This window comes from Dama dama, chromosome 22 (assembly GCF_033118175.1).
Source record: "Dama dama isolate Ldn47 chromosome 22, ASM3311817v1, whole genome shotgun sequence".
NCBI lineage: Eukaryota > Metazoa > Chordata > Mammalia > Artiodactyla > Cervidae > Dama > Dama dama.
In genome coordinates this window covers 7,778,295-7,801,913 of record NC_083702.1, presented here as the reverse complement: position 1 = coordinate 7,801,913, position 23,619 = coordinate 7,778,295, and the positions used below count along the sequence as shown (strand labels likewise).

The window sequence follows — 23,619 nt, the reverse complement described above, 5'->3', positions numbered from 1 at the left end:
TTTATTTGGCTGCGATGGGTCTTAGTTGTACGGCGCTCGGTGCTCAGGAGCTTCACACACTTGTGACATGCAAACTCTTAGTTGTGGCATATGGGATCTAGTTCCCTGACCAGGGATTGAACCTGGGCCCCTTGCATTGGGAGGGTCGAATCCTAGCCACTGGATCACCAGGGACGTCCTCATCTTTTTTTAAACCTACATTCATGTGGGTGTGTGCACGCATCTGGGTTTTGAGCAAGGGAGTGATGCTGACATGTGAGTTAGACAGAGATCCCTGACCAGCAAATGGCAGCAGATTGCAGGGAACACAGTGGTCAGAGGTGATGGAGGGCCTGCTTGTGCAGATGATGGGAGAAGCGTGGACACGCATTTCAGAGGTAAAGCTGGAATTGGAGATTGACCGAGAGCAGGATGATGGTTGGATCTATGACTAGAGTTGAAGAATGATGGAGGAAGGGCAGGATTAGGGGAGAAGCTGCTGAGTTAAGTCTGGAATGTATTGAGTCAGAAGGACACTCAGCTCAACTGAAATGGGCACCAAGGAGGATTTTTCTGGACACGGAGGCATCCATACTGGATGCCTTAAAGAATGAGTGGGCAGTTGGCTGGGGGTGCAGGTGAGGAGGGGGAGGGCATTCCAGGTAGAGAGTTTGGGATTAGGAAAGGTACAGAGGTCATAAGCAGCCTGGGTATTGGGCATCTGGGTAGCATTTCCCACAAGGTAAAAGATGTGAATCTGAAATATTGGGGAGGGGGTGAGCCTGGTGGGAGGAATAGATTTGTGAGTCATCGACATGACTCATGAGATCATGAAATGCAAGAGCTCATCTAGGGGGAGCAGGTGGAGTGAGGAGACCAAGAGCACTGTCCCTGAAGCGGAAGACCTGGGCAGAGGAGGACAAGGACCAGCAGATGCAACCACAGTCCTAGAAAAGGCCGGGAAGAAACTGGCCCCTCCTGGACTCAGCAGGTAGGAGGTCCCTGGGACGGGGAGGTCCCTTGGCAAGCACCCTCAGTGGAGTGAGCGTGGGCTTGTCGTGAGTTGGGGAGTGGAGTGGGAAGTGTGGACGTGGAGACAGCATAGACAACTCTTTCACAGAATGTGACCAAGAAAGGGAATCAAGGTTGTGCTCGCCAGAAGGGGATTTGGGATCTGAGGAGGGAATTATTTTGAGGGGTGGGGAAGACTTGAGTGTGATGACAGACGGAGGCTCCTGGAGCTAGGTCTCTTTGCTTAATGGGTGACACTAAAGGAAATGGCCACGTGCCTGGGCTCGGGGGCCAGGCTGCTAGGGTTTGAATCCCAGCTCTGCCTAGTTCCAGCTGTGTGACCTTGGGTAAGTCACTTAACGTCTCTGTGCCCCCTGCTCCTCCACAAATTGGGAATGATAGTAGTTCCGATGTCATAGGATTATGCAAGTCTTAAGAAAGGTATTATGTGGGGTGGGAGGTGGGTAAGTAAGTGTTAGTCGCTCAGTCGTGCCCGATTCTTTGTGACTCCATGGACTGCAGCCCACCAGGCTCCTCTGTCCATGAGATTTTCCAGGCAAGGATACTGGAGTGGGTTGCCATTTCCTTCTCCAGGGGATCTTCCCAACCCAGGGATCAAACCTGGGTCTCCGGCACTGCAGGCAGATTCTTTACTGACTGAACTACAAGGGAGGGTGGGAGGGAGACTCAAAAGGGAGGGGACATATGTATACCTATGACTGATTCATGCTGATGGATGGCAGAAACCAACACAATATTTTAAAGCAATTATCCTCCAATTAAAAATAAATATTAAAAAAAAAACAAAAAAAAAGAAAGATATTATGTGTATAGGGATCATGACAGTCCCTGGAACATTGTAATCACTCAGGAAATATTAATATTATTACCTGATTGTGAATTTATCTTGGTATCAGTTTTTTCACTCATTTATTCAACACTCATTCATTCTTATCTGTGTAATGCTTGGGTTGAATGAATTGATACTCATTCATCCATTTCTTTTTCATCCAAACCACCATTTCCCGAACACTTGCTCTATGTCAAACATGGGCCAGACGTTGAGATTTTGGAGAACCTGGCATAGTCCCTGCCTGGTCTGATGAAGATCTGAGTCTCTAAAATTCTCATCGTCAAACCCTTCTCCAGAGTGAGAAAATATCGTGTTTCCTTTGTGGTTCCCAGGTCAATGGTTTGGTCTTTTTCTTAGGAAAAATGTCCATGGACATTTTGGCAGTCCCAGGGCACTGGGTTTAAAATCAGGCTACTGGTTCCCATTTGGCCCCTGTCCTACTGCTGGCCTCAAGTCAGTCATCTCAGTTTGTATTTTAGATTACAAGGCGAATACTTTCTCCCTGCAAAACATCCAAAGCCCGCGGAGGCATTTAAAGCAGAAGGGAACGTGGTTGTGTGCTCTTGCCTCTTGGCAGATCCTAGTTCCCAGAAAGAACCAGTGAAACTGGAGAATATTCTCTCAAACGCCTTCTTTATATAAACACACATTACACACAGATGTAATCATACAAACCCAAATGTTCTAAAATCTGTTTCTTTTTTTCCTTTCTCAACCATGTACAGAGGCATCTCCATGACAATACCTATAGATTAAATAGCTGCTTGTATTCCATAATGTAGTGGTTTGATTAAGCCAGTTCTTTACTGATGGACATTAAGGTTGCTTCTAGTTTTTTACTCTTTAAAAAAGTATATCCCTGTACAAATATAATTTGCGGGCTTTTACAAGGACTGTGTGGATCACAATAAACTGTGGAAAATTCTCAAAGAGATGGGATTACTAGACCACCTGACCTGCCTCTTGAGATACCTGTATGCAGGTCAGGAAGCAACAGTTAGAACTGGACATGGAACAACACACTGGTTCCAAATAGGAAAAGGAGTACGTCAAGGCTGTATATTGTCACCCTGCTTATTTAACTTATATGCAGAATACCTCATGAGAAATGCTGGGCTGGAGGAAGCACAGGCTGGAATCAAGATTGCCGGGAGAAATATCAATAACCTCAGATATGCAGATGACACCACCCTTATGGCAGAAAGTGAAGAGGAGCTAAAGAGCCTCTTGATGAAAGTGAAAGAGGAGAGTGAAAAAGTTGGCTGAAAACTCAACATTCAGAAAACTAAGATCATGGCATCTGGTCCCATCACTTCATGGGAAATAGACGAGGAAACAGTGGAAACAGTGTCAAGACTTTATTTTGGGGGGCTCTAAAATCACTGCAGATGGTAGTTGCAGCCATGAAATTAAAAGACGCTTACTCCTTGGAAGGAAAGTTATGACCAACCTAGATAGCATATTAAAAAGCAGAGACATTACTTTGCCAACAAAGGTCCGTCTAGTCAAGGTTATGGTTTTTCCAGTGGTCATGTATGGATGTGAGAATTGGACTATAAAAAAAGCTGAGTGCTGAAGAATTGATGCTTATGAACTGTGGTGCTGGAGAAGACTCTTGAGAGTCCCTCGGACTGCAAGGAGATCCAACCAGTCCATCCTAAAGGAGATCAGTCCTGAGTGTTCATTGGAAGGACTGATGCTGAAGCTGAAACTCCAATACTTTGGCCACCTGATACGAAGAACTGACTCATTTGAAAAGACCCTGATGCTGGGAGGGATTGGGGGCAGGAGGAGAAGGGGACGACAGAGGATGAGATGGCTAGATGGCATCACCAACTTGATGGACATGAGTTTGAGTAAACTCCAGGAGTTGGTGATGGACAGGGAGGCCTGGCGAGCTGTGATTCATGGGGTCGCAAAGAGTCGGACACGACTAAGTGACTGAACTGAACAAGGATTTTGGTAGGTTAAATTCTTGTAAGAGAAATTTCTGGTTGGAAAGGAAAGGACATTTTATCATCTGGAAGGGGTTTGGCTGCAAGTAACAATTCTTTCCTCAAAATGGAGTTTATTATTATCTCAAGTGACAAATGAGGTGGAGCAGTTCCAAGGTCAGTTAGTTTATTGTCAGACATGTCATCAAACACCTTCAGTCTGTCTTTCTGCTCTGCCATCTTCGTAACTACACTCTGGTATACAGCACCAGAAAAGGGGATTATCACTGCAGTCCCATTTTATTTTATTTTTTTAAGTTTAAAAAAAAATTTTTTTTAATTGAAGGTTAATTGCTTTACAGAATTTTGTTTTCCGTCAAACCTCAACATGAATCAGCCATAGGTATACATATATCCCCTCCTTTTTGAACCCTCCCTCCCATCTCCCTCCCCTCTAGGTGCAGTCCCATTTTAAGTGTGAAGGAAATCTTTCCCAGAAGCCCCTTGGCTGATTTCCCCTCCTTCCCATTGGCTGGGATGATGTCACATGCCCTTGCCCAAGCCAATCACTGGTAAGGAAAATAACCATTATGATTGGTTTAGCCCAGTGCAGGTTCACCTGCGGCTGTGCACAGACAGAGGAAGTGATGCTGGCTGCTGGGTAGGCAGCTTGTTCATTTTGGTAGGTGTTGCTTCACAGAGACCTCACCAATTCACAGGCTGAGTGTGTTGACGTGTTGGAGAGTGCTCTTTCCTCCACCTCATTGACCAGGCTCTCTTCTTTCATTAGCCTTATAGGTGAAAAGAGTTGTCTTGTTGTTTTAATGTGGTTTTTTTTTTTTTTCTTTAAATTATATTTATTTATTTTGGCTGTGCTGAGTCTTCACTGCAGTGCATGGGCTTTCTCTAGTTGCAGAGAACAGGCTTCTCATTGCAGTGGCTTCTCTTGTGGAGCCCAGGGCTCTGCTGCTGCTGCTGCTAAGTCGCTTCAGTTGTGTCCGACTCTGTGCGACCCCATAGATGGCAGCCCACCAGGCTTCTCCATCCATGGGATTTTCCAGGCAAGAGTACTGGAGTGGGTTGCCATTGCCTTCTCCTCGCAGGGCTCTAGGGCTCAATAATTATGGTGCATGGGCTTAGTTGCCCCGGGGCATGTGGGCTCTTCTCAGACCAGGGATAGAACCCGTGTCTTCTACATTGGCAGGTGGATTCTTAACCACTGAACCGCTAGGGAAGTCCTCTGAGTATCCTTTCTTGATGGGTTATGTTTCTGTGAATTTCCTGTTTATATTCTTTGCCCATCTGATTTTTTTTATTATCTTTTAATACTCTTATTTATTTATTTATTTTTGATTGTGCTGGGTCTTTGTTGCTGTGAGGGCTTTTCTCTAGTCGTGACTCTGTAGTTGCGGTGTGCAGGCTTCTCATTGTGATGGCTTCTCTTGTTGCTGAGCACAGGCGTTAGGGCGCTTGGGCTTCAGTAGTTATGGTTCCCTGACTCTAGAGCACACGCTCAATAGTTGTGGCACATGGGTTTAGCTGCCCCAAGGAATGTGGAATCTTGCCAGATCAGGGATCAAACCTGTGTCCCTTGCATTGACTGATGGATTCTTAACCACTGGACCACCAGGAAAGTCCCCTGAGTTTCTTTCCTTAATGAATTATGTTTCCTGTGAATTTCCTGTTTTATGTTCTTTGCTCCTCTTTTTAAGTAATCATGATTATAGAATAAAAATAGTTGATATTAAATGCGTATCTTGTGTCAAACATCTCATTGAACTTGCACAACTACCCCTGACAGTAGATACTATTCCTGTTTTAGGGGCGAGGGAAGTGAGACACTGAGAAATTAAGCAGCTCATATGCTGCTTAATAGGGAGCAGATCTTGGATTTGAACCAGCATGCCCCTGGGTGTGAGGTCACATACCATGCTGACATATTGATGGAATCGTTTTCTGTTGGCTCTTTTAATTCACAGCTGTTATTTCTGAGACGAGCTCATTTGAGTCAGGTCCCGCTTGGAATTCCTAAATTACAAGAATCTGGACCCAGAGTTGGGGGGAGGGTACCACCCTGTCTGGTGGTGGGATTCTGGGGGGATCAGGGCCTTGGTTTTCTCCTTGGGCTTCTTTCTTTAGAAAGAAACAAGATTTATTTGGCTTATGTGCTCCTTGCTCTTCCACCAAGTGCCCTCTCCGAGTTGTGCCTGACCGTCACTGTGGAGGAGCTCACTTGCTCTTTAGCTGAGAACCTTTTAACCACTGTCTGGTCTGCTCTGGCTGCTATAACAAAATATTACAGACTGGGCGGCTTAAACAGCAGACATTTATTTTCTCACAGTTCTGGAGCATAGATGACCCAGATCAAGGTGCTGGCAGATTTGGTTTCTACTGAGAGCTCTCTTCCTTTTTCCAGACGGCTAGCTGCCTTCTCACTGGCCTCATCTGGCCTTTTCTTGGTGATGCCTGCCTGTAGGGAGAGGAAGGGAGAACTGTATGGTGTCTCTTCTAGTAAAGAAATCAATCCTATCAGATCAGGACCCTACCCTTATAGTCTCATTTGACCTTAATGACCTCCTTTGAGGCCCTATTTCCTAACAGTCACATTGGTGGTTAGAGCTTCCAACATGTGGTTTGTGGGGGACACAAACATTCAGTCTATAGATTCTACTCTTCCCACTCCCCCAAAATTCATGGTTTCATCACATGCAAAATAGATTCATTCCATCGCAGTAACCCCCAAACTATCAACTTGTTCCTGCATCAACTCTCAAGTCCAGAGTCTCATCTGAATCAGATATGGTTGAGAGGAGAGGGATGATTCATCCTGAAGCAGAATTCCTCTCCAGCTGTGAACCTGTGAAACCAGACAAGTTACAAGCTTTCAAAGCACAGTGGTGGGACGGGCATGGGACACAGTCTCCTTCTCAAAGGGATTCATGGGAAAGAAGAAAGAGGTCACAGGTTCCAAGTATGTACAAAGCCCAGTGGGGCAAATTCCATTCAATTTTAAAGCCTGAGAAGCATCTTTGGTTTGATGTTCCTCCTTCCTGGGCCTCTGGAGCGCAGCATCACCCCCACAGCTCTGCCAGCACTTTGCCTCCCAAGACTGGGTTTGTAGAAAAGGAAGCAGTGGCCCCACCCTTTGAAATGGAGCAGGCAGCCCTGATGATCCCTGAATCACCTTAGGGTTATATTTCCTTTTCCTTAAAGGATAGAGCATGTTTGTAGCCAAGTAGCTCTGTTGTCCTGTCCTGTAGAACTCCGGAAGTCCTACAGCCTTCTCTTTACTCTTTTTTCTTTTAAGCTCAAGAAGAAAAATGATCTTTTTTTCTCCCAAACTTTAAGCTTTTTATTTTGTATTGGGGTATAGCCTATTAACAATGTTGTGGTAGTCAGGTGAAGAGTGAAGGCACTCAACCACACACACACACACATGTATCCATTCTCCCCCAAACCCCCTGCCATCCAGGCTGGTGCATAACATTGAGCAGAGTTCCATGTGCTATACAGTAGGTCCTTGTTGGTGATCCATTTTAAATATAGCAGTATGTACATGACCTTGGCGAAGTCCCTACCTATCCCTTCCCCTCTGGCAACCATAAGTTCCTTTTCTAAGTCTGTGAGTCTCTTTCTGTTTTGTGAGTTCATTTGTATCATTTCTTTTTAGATCCCACATATAAGGGATGTCATACAATGTTTCTCCTCTGTCCCACTTACTCCACTCAGGATGACAGTCTCTAGGTCCCTCCATGTTGCTGCAAATGGAATTGTTTCCTTTTTAATGACGGCCTTCCTTCATTCTGTCATTCAGTTTTCTCTGTCCCCTTCAGTTCAGACTGACATTATTTCTGCTGCTATAATCCCATCTCTGTTTCTGATTTCTGCTGATGGCTGGTTTGATCCATACTAATCTCCTTACCAAACAATTGTTCAGCCACACACCAAACAGTTGTTCTGGTGTGCTTTTCAGAACACTCCTCATTTTTTTTGCAATATGTATGGATACATTATGGGTATAGATATGGATACTTCTGATTCCTTTTGTTAAACAATCCCTTCTTCAATTCATCTCTCTTCTCTGCATTTTAGCAAAAGCAGTAAGAAGGACTGCCAACACGTCTATATTTGGCTTAGACTCAGCTTAGACCCAGGCCACTGCTTCTGTACTCCTCTGCTAAATACCCAGTTTCATCGCTTGCAAAGTTTACCCTCCACCAAACACTAGAACACAGTTCAGCCAAGTACTTTGTCACTTTTTAACAAGGATCACCTTTCCTTCAGTTTCAGGTAACTTATCCTTCATTTTCACCTGAGATCTTACCAGAATTACCTTTTGTGTCCATGTTTTTTACTACTGGAGAGGCAGGAGACTATGGTTCGATCCCTGGGTCGGGAAGATCCCCTGGAAGAGGGCATGGCAACCCACTCCAGTATTCTTGCGTGGAGAATCCCATGGACAGAGGAGCCTGGTGGGCTACAGTCCACGGGGTTGTAAAGAGTTGGACACAACTGAGCGATTGAGCAGATACACATTTTTACCAGCAGTCCTTTCATGGCAGTCTAGGGGTTTTTGTAGCATGTACCTCAAAACCTTTTCAGTCTCTACTCATCATCCGGCTCCAAAGCTGCATCCATATGTTTAGTGTTTGTTATAGCAACACCCCACTTCACAGTACCAAAATCTATATTCGTCTAGACAGTCTGCCAGAACAAAACACTGGATCAGAACCCTCTGCTCGTGACTACATGAAACCTGAATTCCTTCCTCAGAGGCTGCGTCTCCAAGTACAGTCACACTTAGGGCTTCAACATATGCATTTGCCCGGGGACACAAACATTTAATTCATAACAACCACCTGTAAAAATGTTCTTCCCAAGGGAGGGAAACTGAGGAAATGGGAGGCATGTGGGGCGTTCGGTGCCTCCTGGGGCTGGGGGGGCAGTGTGTGTCTTTGCTCACCTGGCATTTGTTATGGAGGCTGTCTGAGGCCCATCTCTCCAGGCCTTTTGACCCAGGCCCCACCATCCCTACATGGTCATGAACAACTTCCCTAGCCTCTTGGAAGCACTATTTTCCTGCCTGATGGGGTCATAGTGAAATTTAAGTAAATCTCATTTGTTTAATGACAACACGTTTTCATGTAGGGGAGAGCCTTCCTACTCACCATGCTCCCCAATACCCACCCCAGTCCATCCACACTGGCCTTCCTGTTCTTCCTCAGCTATGCCAACCAGTCTCTATCTCAGGACCTTTGCACTCACTGTTCCTTTTGCCTCAGCACTTTTCCCCAAACATTCACAATGATTTGTACCCTCTGGTCATTGAGGTCTCTGTTCCCGAGTCCCCGATAGAATTACAGCATCCTGTCACCCTATCTCCTTATTCTGTCCATTATTACAATTTAAATCTATTTGTTCCTTTGATTTTTAAAAAATATTTATTTATTAATTTATTTGGGTGTACCGAGTCTTTCAGTAAATTCCGGGAGTTTGTGATGGACAGGGAAGCCTGGCATGCTGCGATTCATGGGGTCGCAAAGAGTCGGACACGACTGAGCGACTGAACTGAACTGAACTGAGTCTTTCATTGCGTACGGCACGCAGGATCTTCGGTCTTCACTGTAGCATGTGGGATCTAGCTCCCTGACCAGGGATTGAACCAGGCCCCCTGCGTTGGAAGTCTTAGCCACTGGACCACCAAGCCCCCTAAATCGAAACGTTGTGTCCTTCCTCCCCCAGAACATGTGCTCTATAAAGGAGGGGAGACTTTGTCACCTTTGTTCATTGCTGAATCCTCAACAGGCCTGCAACAGGATGGCATTTCTCCAGCTGATCACAGGTGGCTGGTGGCTCTTCAAAAACTCCTCTTCTCATCTGCACATAATGGACATACAGCACATGTTGACTTGAATATTCAGCATAGGAATTCTGACCTAACAGTCGTCATTTATTGTCTGCTGTGTACCAGGCCCTGAAATGAGTGCCTTCTATGTATTAAATCCTGTCGGTGGGCACTAGCTATAATCTCCGATTTACACGGCAGGAAACTGCCGCTCAGAGGGGATCGGAACCCCTCTACATAGCCTACGTGTGTGGCTGCGCTCCTGCTTTGGGATTTTGGTGGTCAGAGAAACACATTCATGCCCACCGGCTGCAGAGCCTTCATACTGCCTGGGGCAGAGAATAAAGAGAATGTTTACTCCCTGGCATGAGGTTCAGATTTGTCAGGAATTACCACAGTATGCTTACAGGCAGCATTTGTTTCTGTTAAGTCTGTTCAGACCTCAGGGCCTAGAGAACTGACTCAGAGACGTGTCTGTGACCCCCGAGGTTTTCTGAGAAGACCATGGACTGAATGGGGCCCAGGGGGGTCGGAGTGGGGGAGCAATAGGGCATGTGTTCCCATGAGGCGTGCACTGGTGTGGGGAAATTGACCAGCAAAGGTCAAGAGAGGCTCTCGGCTGGGGAGGATGGGGTCTGATTTGTGGTTTGAGAGACCCCTGTGATGGCACTGAGGAAGTGGGGGCAGACAACACCCCAGGTGGTGGGGAGGGACGGATGGGGAGACCATGGGTGTGGTGGCCATGGGCGTGGCAGCGTTGGGGGTAGTCACTCTGGCCACACCTGGGTTGCTGGTGGTCCAGGCCTGTCGGGTCCTTCTTCCCTCCCACCCCGCACTCTCCCCCAGCTCCCTGGCCAGTGCTGGGCTGCGCTGTTGTCTTTCCACCCAATGAGCCTCTCTTCCAGGGCAAGGTAGGGTCTGACCCCAGGCTCCCAGGAAACAGGGTAACTGAGTGTGTGATGGTGCTGTTGGAGAGAGTAGGAGTGGCTCCAGGGAGGAACCGGGCTTGGAAGGATGGATGGAGTTTCATTAACAAGGATGGATGGAGAAGCATGGCAGCATAGGCAGAAGGAACAGCAAAGGCAAAAGCCTGGAGGCAGGAAACCCCCCAGGCCGTCTGGCTGGAGCCCTGATGTGGGGCGTGGGTGTTAAGGAGAATGAGCACTTGTATCACAGACAGGGACACCAAGGGCCAGGAGACCGACCAGGAGGCCGGCTGGGGGAGGCGCGGGCAGCCTGGGGCCACTGCTGCCCGCCTCCTGAAAGAGAACAGGGTCTCCGCGGTTGGGTCCATCCCAGCAAACAGGTGCAGCGTCTTTGGCAAGAGGGAGTGGATGGCACACACTCGCACGGTTGTTGGACTGTCGTTCCGAGCCAGGCCTTCCGCACGTGTCATCTTCTGAACCCATGACAGCCTGCGCATCGGGAGCGCCATCAGCCCCACTTTCCCCGTCCGTCAGGCACATGACCAAGATCCAGAGTCACGTGGTGTGCAAATGCTGACCCTCACACCCAGGTCTGAGTCCAGAGTGCTGGCCCAAGGCCCTGGCAGGGCTGGCAGACGCATAGTGAATGCTTGCCCGTGGCCCTGGTCCTGCCTGGGGTGGGGAACGGGTGTGAGCAGTGCTGCTCTGGGAGCCTGAAGATGCGGCGTGGCTCCAGCCCTCCTGGGAAGGACCGGCGGGAGGAGCGAGGTTCCCGTGGGCTGAGCCCCTCGCTCTTAATACTCCCACCCCTCTCCTTGGAGCCTCAGGGCCGCCCTGCCCGACCTGGGCCGCACGGCATCTCACAGCTTGGGGTGTGGCGAGGGCTGTGGCCTCTGACGAGCTGGGTTCCAGCCTGGTTTGCCCAATCGCTGGTTAAGTGACCTTGGGAAAGCGACTTCATTTCTTTGTGTCCCATTTTTCTCATCTGGAAAATGGGGATAGTGACCCCCTGCCCGCTTACCTTATGTGAGGACAAGGTGGTCGAACCCAGGATGGGGAATAAAGAACAAGGAAGCAGAGAATTTTTAGAGAGTATCAATTTGGTACACTTGCTGCCTCTCCAAGGTAATTAGGTGTTTTTTATACTTTCTTAGACCTCTTTGCCAGTGAGGCAGTGAGGACTCTCTCCCTGTGGCTGCATATCAGCCCTCTGAAGATGTTGTGCAGGGCTGAGATATGAAGCCGGAGGGGTCCAGCAGTCCCCGGTTGTCCCATCCCCCAGCCTTGCCTGAATCCTTTCACAGTATTGGTTTGATGGGCAGAACCTGGAAAGAGCCTGGGAGTGGCTGGGGTGGAAAGTGCTGGCCAGCGGGGCAGTGAGTGCCCCAGACTCCGTCTCTCCCCGGGGTAGGCCCGGCCCCCTCGGGGCTGTCACTGGGCGGGATCAGCTGAGCTCCAAGGTGGCATGGAGGAGGAGCCCGGTGGGCTGTTTGGATCTGGCCAGGAGCTTCCAGCTCCCGGGGGTTGGGGGGGCCTCACCCTGGAGGTACCAGACCCCTAGCTGCTCTGCCTGTGCCTCCCTTCTCCTGAAGCACCCCCGCCTTCCGTTGTCACTCTCTTCAGTCACTCTCTTCATCTCTGGAGCAGATCCCTGCATGAATTCAGCGCCATTCACTTGCTGTGTGGCCTCGGGATACCCCTCAGCCTCCCTGAGCCTCGGTCTCCCCTCATCCATAATGTGGGGAATTCACGCCACCTCGCTGAGATGGTGTGGGTACCAGGCTACCATAGCCTGGTGTGGTGGAGGCCAGCCAGCTTATGATGGGGGCTCCCTGAGCTTCAGTTTCCTGGTAAAACGGGGACAGAATGACACCCACCTCGAGACTTCCCTAGTGGTCCAGTGGTTAAGACTCCATACTTCCAATCCAGGGGGCATAAGTTCAATCCCTGGTCAGGGAACTAAGATCCCATATGGCACATGATACTGCAAAAAAGAAAAAAAGATACCCACCTCCTGGCGGATTCAGTGAGAGCCTGATACAGAGTGCCTGGCTCACGTGTGATGCTACATTGTAGCTATAGTCAGGGCCATGCTGGCATTTTCTGTGTTTCTTCTCCCTAAACTGTGCTTGCTGGTAAAGCAAGACTTTTCCCTTGAACTTGAGGGTGTCCTGTGCAGTTTGGCAGCCCCAGCCATGTGTGGGGAAGGGCAGGTGGCCTTCATGAACCCCCCTGCCCATCGAAGGTGCTGTCCAAACTTAGGGTCCAGTGGGTGTGCAGGTGTGGAGGGAGAGCTGTGTGCTGGAGGTCTGTGTGGGCCCCGAGACGGGTCACTGCCCTCAGGGACACCCCGACACCCCATGAGATGGGGTGAGCAGGGAGTGAGGGAGCGCATGGTAGGGAGGTGGGTGTGGACGGCAACCGGCCCCGCTGACTTCCTGATGGACGGCGTTCTCTCCGCAGAGACTGATGGAGAGGCAGAGGCGCAAGGCGGACATCGAGAAGGGGCTGCAGTTCATTCAGTGAGTGTGTGTTTGGGGCGGCGGGGGTCGGGGGTGGCAGGGTGCGGTCCTCTGGGACATCCCAGAACACGTCTTCTCCAGGGTTCCCTCTCCTCGCTTACTGAGCTTTTGCTGTTCAGGCTGCCCTGTGTGTTGGGAGTGAGAAGGAAGGGCTGGCGGGGCAGGGGCCAGGGGTGCTCCTAACCCTGAGCCGTGATCTCCAGGCACACACACGCTTCCTGACCTGACCCTGGCCACCCTCTGGTCTCGTCCAGCGTATCGTTTTACCTTCCCCCTCCACGCATGCTCCTACGCTCCCTGTTAATTCTCTTGCTTGTCTGTGCATATCCCATAATAAGTCAGTAGTCTTTGCTTGCTGAGCACGTCTTTCCATTCCATGCTGGGCCCTTCACATCTGTCATCTCTCTCGTCTTCACAACGGCTCAGTTAAGCAGGTGGTTTTATCTCCATTTTGCAGATGAGAAAGCTGAGGCTCAGAGAGGTTAAGAAACTGGTTTACAGTCACACAGCTACTAAGTGACGGAATTCTAACCTGGGTCTCGTGGACTCCAAAACCCAAATTTCTTTCCATTATTTGCCCCTGGTACCCATAAGCCGTGTTGGTTTTTTCATCTTTTTCTTTACACACAAAATATTTTTATTAACTCTTCTCTCTCTGAAATGGACCCTCACAGGCATGTTTATCGTGACTCTGATGAAGCGTAAGCTCCAGTCCCTCATTTGCAAGCGTTCTTTCCAAAACCCTGAAAGACTGTCTAGCAATTCTTTGTGTCTCATTTTGTGTTCTTAAATATGACTCTCTACAAAACTGGAGTTTGCACATACAAACCCTCATTGCTGTTGTTGTTTAGTAGCTCAGTTGTGTCCGACTCTTGCGACCCCGTGGACTGTTAGTCTGCCAGGTTCCTCTGTCCATAGAATTTTCCAGGCAAGAATACTGGAATGGGTTGCCATTTCTTCTTCCAGAGGATCTTCCTGACCCAGGGATCAAACTTGTGTCTCCTGTGTCTCCTGCACTGCAGGCAGATTCTTTACCCCTGAGCCACCGGAAAAGCCCCACAAACCCTTATATACTCCCTGATTTTGTGCTCACGCAGACCTGCAAAGCACGACCTGCCTTTTCAGCACAGGCTGGGTGTTTTTTCACACACAGACACACATACACATGATCTGCTGTGTGTTTATATTCTCACAACACGTTCTCCTTCCTCAACTTGCAAAACGGCCACTTTTCCTGGCTTCTGCCAGCTCAGAGCTGTGGCCTCACCCTTTTTCACAGGGGGCTTGTCTTCCATCTGGGGGAGAGCATTGATCTTGGTCAAATGCCCCAGTTTTGCTCAGAGGCCATTCTGGAGAGCAAGGCAGGCCTTGGGAATCCTGTCTCGTAAGAATCTATCTTCTAGTCACTGATTTCTGCGGAACTGGACCTCCAAGATCCAGATTTCAACCCCCATCCTGGTGCCCCTGCTTCCTGTGGTCACAGTCTCTGTGAAACGGAGAGAATACCCCTTCCGCCTCCGGATCGTCGCGCTTGGGGGTGAATGTTGGCTGTGTGTCCTCCTTACCCTTCCCAAAGGGGAGCTCTGAGGAGGTTTAGCAGTGGGACACCCTCCCAGAAAACCACACGTTGGTCTCCTGAGGGACTACAGGATATACAGTCAGGCCTGCTCCTTTAAAAATCGCTGTTTCCTCACGTGCCGACTTCGTGTGCTTAGCTGGGCGCCGAGCACCGCAGGAGCCATGAAGTGATGCGGACAGGTGGGTGACAGGCTTGTGTAGAGCCTTAAACACCAGGATAAGGTGACCTTGAGGACAGGGTGTGACCTATTGAAGATGAAGCTGAGGCTGGAGGAAGAGAGGCTGGAGGTGAAAGATGAGTTAGGAGGAGAGTGGTGGGCGGCCAGGGCTGAGCGAGGAGGGACAGGCCCTGGTTTCTGATGGTGGGTGGCGAGTGGGAGGGTGGGTGGCCGGCCCCACCGTCACAGTCAGGAACACCTCCCCCTCCTCAGGGAACCTCTGGGGTCTCCGCTCACCACTTGTCACTCACCAGCTTAGGCTGCCTTTTTTTTTTTTGACTGCTCCATGACATGTGACATACTTGCCCAACCAGGAATTGAACCCGTGCCCCCTGCATTGGAAACACAGAGTCTTAACCACTGGACTACCAAGGAGATCCCTGGGTTAGTCCCTCAGTCGTGTCCAACTCTTTACAACCCCATGACTGTAGACCACCAGGCTTCTCTGTCCATGGATTTCTCTAGGCAAGAATACTGGAGTGGGTTGCCATTTCCTTCTCCAGGGGAATCTTCCCAACCCAGGGTTCAAACCCACATCTCCTGCATTGGCAGGCGGATTCTTTACTGTCTGAGCCACCAGGGAAGTCCCTAAGTTGTTCTTTTTTGCCCAAGTATTCACAGTGGCTCCAAGCAATAGAACGAGCCCCAGCCTTGCTCTCTGGCCCTGGCTTGGACCTGCTGTGTGACCTTGGGCCTGTCACTGCCCCTCTCTGAATGTCTGATTTCCCCTCTGTGACATGAGAGACCAGAAGACAAACCCCAGCTTCCCTTCCAGTGCTGCCTTGCAGCCTCACAAATGTGCCTTGGGCTCATGCTTTCTTTCTCCTTTCTCCCTGAGGGCCCTTCCCCTCCCTTCCTTTCTTTCACACTTTCTTCTGGGCTCAGCTGTTCTGAGCTGGCATTGTTTCCGCGGCTCGCAGACAGGAGAGGGTGCCTAAGGACCCACCTGCTTTGCTGAGTCTGGCAGGAAGGGTTAGGTTCTACATGCTGGGCATTGGCTGGGGTTATCTGTGTCTCATGGGCAGGGACAGAAAAAGTGCAGCGACTCCCAAAACAAATGGCCCCCGACGTAGACTTTGGATGCTGCCCATGAATCTGAAGTTGCAAGTTTGGTTTGGGGGGGACATGGTCCCAGGGACCATTTCCAGGAACTGGTTTCTTAGGCAGAGGACAGCCAGCCAGAGCTCCTTCTCAGAAATGTGCATCCGGAAAGGTCTGTACAGTCAAAGTTATGGTTTTTCCAGTAGTCATGTGTGGGTGTGAGAATTGGACCATAAAGAAGGCTGAGTGCCGAAGAATTGATGCTTTCAAATTGTGGTGATGAAGAAGACTCTTGTGAGTCCCTTGGACTGCAAGGAGATCCAACTAGTCAATCCTAAAGGAAATCAACCCTGAATAATCATTGGAAGGACAGATGCTGAAGCTGAAGCTCCAATACTTTGGCCACCTGATACAAAGAGCCGACTCATTGGGAAAGACCCTGATGCTGAGAAAGAGTGAAGGCAACAGGAGAAGGGGGTGGCAGCAGATGAGATGGTTAGATAGCATCATCGACTCAGTGGACATGAATTTGAGCAAGTGCGGGGAGATAGAGGACGACAGAGAAGCCTGGTGTGCTACAGTCCATGGGGTTACCAAAGAGTCGGACATGACTTAGCAATGGAACAACAGCAGCACCTGGGAAAGCCTGGCTGCCGGGCCCTGGGGCAGGACCTTCCACCATCCTTTTGTAGGAAAGAGAGGGCCAGCATGGTGTTGATTTAGGGGAAAAAAAACAAAACTGCTGTCCCCTCATCCCAGTCCACAAGGTGATGTCTGAGGTCTGAGCTGGGGGAACCAGCTCCCAGGCACAGTCTCTAACCCGTGGCTCTGGGTCCTGGGCCTCTGGGAGGCTGAGAACCCTGGGCCCACCCAGACCTTGTGTCCTTCTCCTTTTCCCGTAGGTCGACCCTACCCTTAAAGCAAGAAGAATATGAGGTGAGCATCAGGGGCTGGGCTGGGGGAAGGCAAAGGGCAGGGTGTCCCCGGTGGGGTACATGGGGCTTGGGTGGCAGGGCCAGAGCTGGGTGCCAAAGACCCCCTGAGCACCCCCATCCTCACACCCTGCCCCGGCAGGCCTTTCTGCTCAAGCTGGTGCAGAACCTGTTCGCTGAGGGCAATGACCTGTTCCGGGAGAAGGACTACAAGCAGGCACTGGTGCAGTACATGGAGGGGCTGAACGTGGCCGACTACGCTGCCTCCGACCAGGTGGCCCTGCCCCGGGAACTGCTGTGTAAGCTCCACGTCAACCGGGCCGCCTGCTACTTCACCATGGTGAGCTCCCCCCACTGCCTGGTCCCACCCAGACGCCCCCATGGCCCCTCCGCCTCCATGCCCCTCGCCCCCACCCTCTGCTCCCAGGGCTCTCAACCCCAGCGCACAATGGACTCACCTGGAGAACTTTTAAAGGACTAATACTTAATAAAAAGTGTTGTCATGATATGGAGCCCAAGCCCTGCCCCAGATGAGTTAAGTTAGGTTCTCGGGGGACGGCCTGGGCCCTGGCAGGAGTCTGTGGGCCATCAGGGCTGAGGACCACCACCTTTATCACCGTCTCTTTCTGCAAAACCCCTTCTCATCCTTCCCTACCTTCCTCCTTTCTCCAGACTTCAGGTTCTGCCTTTCCCTCATTCTTGCAGCTCCAACCTTCTCCTCTTCCCTGTCCTTGCTCAGGGCTTCAGTCATTCCCCAGAACCTATGGGGCTCTGCAGTGGGCTCTGCCAATGGTTATGGTTAGGGGAGTCGGGTCTGGATGAACGGGTCTACCAGATGTCTGTTCACATTATGTTCTGTGTGCTGAGCCACCTTCCTGGTGTCGCCTCCTCTGGAGATGGCTTTGTTACTCACAGTCCGTGATCTTCTGAGTGGCCAGGCTCATGACTGTAGAATTCGAAGACCCTTCCCCTCCATGTCCTGCCAGTGCTCCTTGGCTGGACACACAAACGCCCTTGATTGGGACTGAACACCAGAGCTGTTTCCTGGAGCCCTCGCCCCCGCCCCGTCTGCGAGGAAGGGAGGAGGTTGGTCCTCTGTCCCGGTGCAGGCAGGAGGCTGGGGGAGGGAGGGTGTCAGGCTGACGGGCGGCCCCCTGCTCCTCTCTGGCAGGGCCTGTACGAGAAGGCGCTGGAGGACAGCGAGAAGGCGCTGGGCTTGGACAGCGAGAACATCCGGGCACTGTTCCGCAAGGCGCGGGCCCTGACCGAGCTGGGGCGCCACAAGGAGGCCTACGCGTGCAGCAGCCGCTGCTCCCTGGCCCTGCCCCACGTGAGTGCCGCCTTCCTCGCAGAGGCCAGGCTCCCTGTCCTCTCTGGGCCCAAGCGCCTCACCCCTCTGAGCCTTGCTTTCCTCCACTGAGATGCTGATATTAACACCAGGCACTGCTAAACATATACTGTGTATTAACTTACCTAACCCTTGAGAGAGTCCTGTGAGATAGACACTATCATTATCCCCATTTTAAAGATGAGGAGACAGAGGCATGGAGAGGAGGGAACTTACTGAAGATCCCAGTGAGGGGTGGGAGGGTCAAGACTTGAACCCAGTAGTCTGATTTCTTTTGTGTATATATATATATGTAATTTTGTGTATATATATATATATATGTAATTTTGGGAGGCTTCCCTGTGGCTCAGCTGGTAAAGAATCCGCCTGCAATGCCGGAGACCTGGGTTCAATCCCTGGGTTGGGAGGATCCCCTGGAGAAGGGAAAGGCAACCACTCCAGTATTCTGGCCTGGAGAATTCCAAGGACTGTAGAGTCCCTGGGGTCGTAAAGACTCGGACAGGACTGAGCGACTTTCACTTTCACTTTTATTTGTTTTTGGCTGTGCTGGGTCTTCGTTGCTGAGTAGGCTTTCTCTAGTTGTGGCGAGTTGGGGCTACTCAAGTTGGGAGCACAGGCTCTAGAACCCAGGCTCAGTAGTCGTGGCTCATGGGCTCAGCTGCCCCGGGGCATGTCGGATCTTCCCGGATCAGGGATTGAACCCACGTCTCCTGCATTGGCACTGAGCTACCAGGGGAGCCTGAGCAATCTGACTGTTAATCTCCACCAGTCTCTGAGAGTCCAGGGCTGCAGGGAGCATCTAATGGGGTGCCATGTGTGCGGGATCCTAACGTCCAGGGTATCATTAGGTGGGGAAGGTCAATGGGAAAATCCAGTCAAAGGTCTTGCTTGCCCCAGGTCATGCACAGCTAGGCACATGTCCCCTCCCCATTTATCCATCAGCTTAACAAATGTTTACAAAGCACCCACAGAGTGTCCAGATCTGTGCCTTTCAGGGACCCACAGTCTGGAGGGAGACACGTGGAGACAGCCCTGAGGTCTAGGCCTGGCTGCACAGAGCCATGATCCTGGCGAAGCCCCTCCTCCCCTCTCTGCAGATCAGCTCCTTGTCTATGTAGTGCCCTTCCCACTTTGTCTCTGGAACTGCGGGTGTGAAAGGGCTTGTAAAAGGGTAAATGCTGCCCAGGAAGGACTGAGAGAGCTCTCAGGAGTGGTCAAGATCCTGGAGGGCTCCCTGGAGGAGGCAGGGCTTGATTGAGGCTGGAAGAAGCAAGAAAGATTTGAGTGTGCAGAGCAGAGACGAGGCTATAGGCAGGGTGATCAGGAATGTCAGTGCAGAGAATTGGTCTGGGTTTGGGTTCTAATCTTGGGTCTCCTATCTACAAGCTCTGTGCCATTGGACACAGGGCTTAGCCCCTCTGAGTCTTGGTTTGCACCCCTGTAAAGTGGGGGCGATGACATGAAGCGGGGGTGATGGTATACCATGCACCATGGGGCCATGCTGAGGATGGAATCAGAAAGTCATACAGGGCATGGGTGCAGTGGCTGGACACAGTAAGAGTTCAGAACATTCACTGTTGTTACACTTTCTGTTTATTATTCTTGCTTCTCCAATTCAGTTTATTCTACCATTGAGAAGCTCTCTTATGACCTAGTCCCCGACCTCCACCTCAGCATCTGCAGCAGGTCCATATTTGGGTCCCGGGCCTGCCCTCTTACAAGAGGAGAGGGTGGCTCTCACCTCTCTGTACAGGCCAGGGAGCCAGACCTGTGAGGACTGGCAGCTCCCTGGAGGGACGTACCCACACAGGACTTCTGCCTTTGAGTCAGAGAATTCCCCTGTTTTCCCGGGCAAACACTGACCAGGCCCTGCTCTGCGCTGGGCGTCAGGACCAGAGGTGACCCAGACCCTGGGCTCTAGGAGTTGTCAGTGAGGTGGGGGGTGGATGAACGCACAGCGTCCCCACTGCCCATCTGAAGCCAGGACTGCAGTCGCTGTTTCTCTGTTTCCTGACTGGTCTCCCCACTGGACTGGAGCTTCTGGGAGGCCTGGGCCCCGCCTGCTCTGTGACTGGTGTCCCTGGCCTCCAGGTTGTGCCTGGCACACAGACGGTGGTACAGACTGGGAGGGTGGAAGGAATGCTGGGTGCCATTACTGAGCACAACCGTGGGCCAGGCACCTTCTAGACTTCACCCAGCCTCATTCCTTGGTGCCCGTGCTCCATCTGTTTGTCCTCACTTGCAGAGAGTTCCGAGACACTGTTTGATAAAAGAAGCCCATTGTAGAACAAGCAATAGGTATAATATAATCTCACTTATATACAAAAAGAAAGAGAAAATCCCCACAAAGCGAAACTAAACATCCTTTGTCATCCACGTGTGTGTGAGTCCCTAGCTGAGATCTGTAGGAACACACAGCACCCTTGTTGGCTAAGCTCCCTCTGGGTGGGGTGGGAGTCTAGGGTGATGGTCCAGGGGAGTCCTTGCTCCCTCTCTGACATTTCTGCTTTCTGCAGTGACTGTTACTTGATGAATTGTGGAAACAAAAAGATAATATTGAAATGAAACCCAAAATGTATTCCTTTCTACTCCCCACAATAAAGGGAACAGTAGAAGCACGGGTTCCTGGCCCCAGCCCCCCACGCACTGGCCATGTGACCTGGGCAGCTAGCGTCCCCTCCCAGGATCTCGCTTCCTTATCCATAACCTTGGATAATGGGGACCCTGTCCCCCCTTGCTGGGCTGCACAAGCATTTGGAGCACAACTTCACAAGTCAGAGCAAACTAACCCACCCTTACCCTGTGTCTTGCCTTCTCAGGATGAAAGTGTAACTCAGCTTGGTCAGGAGCTGGCTCAGAAGCTTGGGCTTCGAGTTCGGAAGGCATATAAGAGGCCCCAGGTAGGTGGGCCCTGGGCACTGGGGCTTGGGTGGGGCTGGGGTTGGGGAGACATGTAGAGGGGGGTCAGGCAGCTTTGAGAGATGTAGGTGAGGGGGGCTGGGGCCAGGCCAGGACAGAGGGGGTGACAGCAGGTAATCTTCCCTGTCTGTTGGCTGAAAGCCCTGGGACAACTTCCAGAGCCTCTTGGAAGAGGAAAGAACAGCCAAAGCTCCCAGCTCGCCTTAGACACCAGCTGTTAAAGCCCACTCCGTCCCCTGCCCTGGCCGACCTTAACACCCCAGAGATGGCCTCAGTTGACACTGACGTCCTTCAGCCTCCTGTTCTCAGATAACCCCCGTGTGGTACATGTTTGAACTGTCGGTATCTATTTGGCTTGTTCACATCCGTGTGTATTCATTTGGCTCCTACTTTGGGCCAGGAAACCACATGCAGCAGAGGGTACAGCTCTAGAGTCTCTGCTGTGACCTGGAGCAAGTTAGTTCCTCTCTCCCCCATCTTTTCCACATCTGGGATGTGGGGATAATCGTATCCCCTCTCAGAGGGCTCAGTGATGCTGAAGCTGACCCCAGAACTTTGGCCACCTGATGTGAAGCGCCGACTCCTTGGAAAGACCCGAATGCTGCCAGAGATCGGGGGCAGGAGGAGAAGAGGGTGACAGAGGATGAGATGGTTGGATGGCATTACCAACTCATTGGACTCAAGTTTAAGCAAACTCTGGGAGATAGTGAAGGGCAGGGAAGCCTGGTGTGCTGCAGTCTATGGGGTCACAAAGAGTCAGACACAACTTAGCAAGTAAACAACAACAACAATAGAGGACTCATGGGAGGATCACAGGGAGAGAGTGTTTGAGACTGTGCCGGGCATCCACAGAAGTGTGTACCTAGAAGTCCTCTGCCCTGGTCATGGTTGCAGGAAGAAAACACCCAAATGGGACTCAGAGAGACAGGGCAGGTGACTCCCTGCAAGCCTGGGGGCAGGGAGCTTGGGGGGGCACTGCAGACCCCACCTGCCTGGTTGGGGCTCCTTTGCAGCCCCAGCTGGTGGGACCCTGGGCACCTTTGCAGAATCACCATCTCTTCCCATCTCTCTCCAATCTCTGGCAGGAATTGGAAACCTTTTCTCTGCTCAGTAATGGCACTGCGGCTGGTGTGGCAGATCAGGTAGGATGGGGCAGGACCCCGAGCAGATCCCCCCAGCCTGTACCACCGCCCCTCACCCCACCCCCTGCCCAGGACCAGCCTATCTTGGTTCGTCCATCATAAGAGCTTTGGGTTTGTTCTCGGATATAAACGACCTCAAGCAGCAGAGCCAGAGGCCTCACACTGAAGGGTTGGGCTCAGTTTGTCCCCATTCTCACGCTGCAGCCAGTCTCCTGCCTCTTGAAGAGAGGTGATGACAGCTTGGGCCTGAACCAGGCTCTTGAGAGCAGCCCAGAGACTCAGAGCACCTCCCCCTTCCAGGAAGGGCCTCCTGGGACCACAGGGGCAGAGTAGGGGGGTGGAGTGTGGCTCCGGTGCTGCGAGTGGTCCCTGCACCTTAGAGTCAGGTTTAGGTCACTGCAGGGGGACCATCGGGGGTACCCTCACTCGTGGACCCCGAGAAAGAAGCCAATGGCAACAGGAAGAGTGGGAGTAGGACTGAGGAAGAAAGGCAGTTGAGATCAGACCACCAGGCCTTGTCTAGGGGGCATGGTAGGGCCCTGCACACATCAGACCCCCCACCACCCACCACATAGGAACTGCTCAGGAGGCCTTGGGGAAGGGGACGGGCTGGAAGAGCTGACCGTGGCTGGCGTCCCGCCTCCATGTTGTACACAAGGGGGAAAGTGAGCACAAGAGTGACGAGGGGACTTGGCCAGCGTCACTCGGTAGGACAGCTCATTCATTCATTCACTCCACAGACTCCCAGGGAACCCCTTCTGGGCCCTGGACTGCCGCTGGGCCAGAGCTGAGTCAGGCGTGTCCTCGCCCTTGGGGGCCTGCCAGGCTGCAAGCAAGGCACATGTGGATCTGCCTGTGTAGCACTCGGGATGATTTGTAATCACAATTGCTAGGCCTGGTGCATACTGGGTCCTTAAAAACAATTAAGGGAATGTCCTAGTCTGTTCAGGCCACTGTAACAGAATGCTGGGAATTTCCTGGTGGTCCCCTGGCTAGGACTTAGCAGTCTTATTGCTGGGGCCCCAGGTTCCATCCCTGGTCAGGGAACTAAGATCCTACATGCCACGTGGTATGACAAAATTTTAAAAAAGGCCAGGTACTGGGTGACTTACAAATAAGAAACTTATTACTCATAGTTTTGGAGACTGGAGGGTCTCCTGCTGTCACGGGTGGCATGACCTAGAGGAAATGGCATCATGTCCTGGCCTTAGGTTCCCTCTGTAAAATGGAGAAGACACTGGTGCCCAGGTCCCCAGGTGGGTGTGTGGCTGGCATAAAGGAGTGCAGTGCCCGGGGTAGGGCTGGGCCTCGTGCGTCTTTCCAGGGCAGGGTTGGGGAGCCCCTGCAGGTCCTCGGGGCCCATGAGGGGAT

General features: G+C 51.4%; 1 protein-coding gene across 5 annotated transcripts in view; it reads left to right on the top strand.

The window, feature by feature from the left end:
- The window catches only part of ZC3H7B (zinc finger CCCH-type containing 7B), a 57,446-nt gene that overhangs the window by 10,222 nt on the left and 23,605 nt on the right, over window positions 1-23,619 (top strand). For all 5 annotated transcript variants that reach the window (XM_061124450.1, XM_061124452.1, XM_061124449.1 and 2 more), the window contains exons 2-7: window positions 13,012-13,070; window positions 16,810-16,843; window positions 16,982-17,179; window positions 18,011-18,169; window positions 21,007-21,087; window positions 22,192-22,248. In XM_061124450.1, the coding sequence (XP_060980433.1) occupies window positions 13,018-13,070; window positions 16,810-16,843; window positions 16,982-17,179; window positions 18,011-18,169; window positions 21,007-21,087; window positions 22,192-22,248 (582 nt within the window). In that variant the 5' untranslated portion in view covers window positions 13,012-13,017. The remainder of the gene's footprint in view (window positions 1-13,011; window positions 13,071-16,809; window positions 16,844-16,981; window positions 17,180-18,010; window positions 18,170-21,006; window positions 21,088-22,191; window positions 22,249-23,619) is intronic.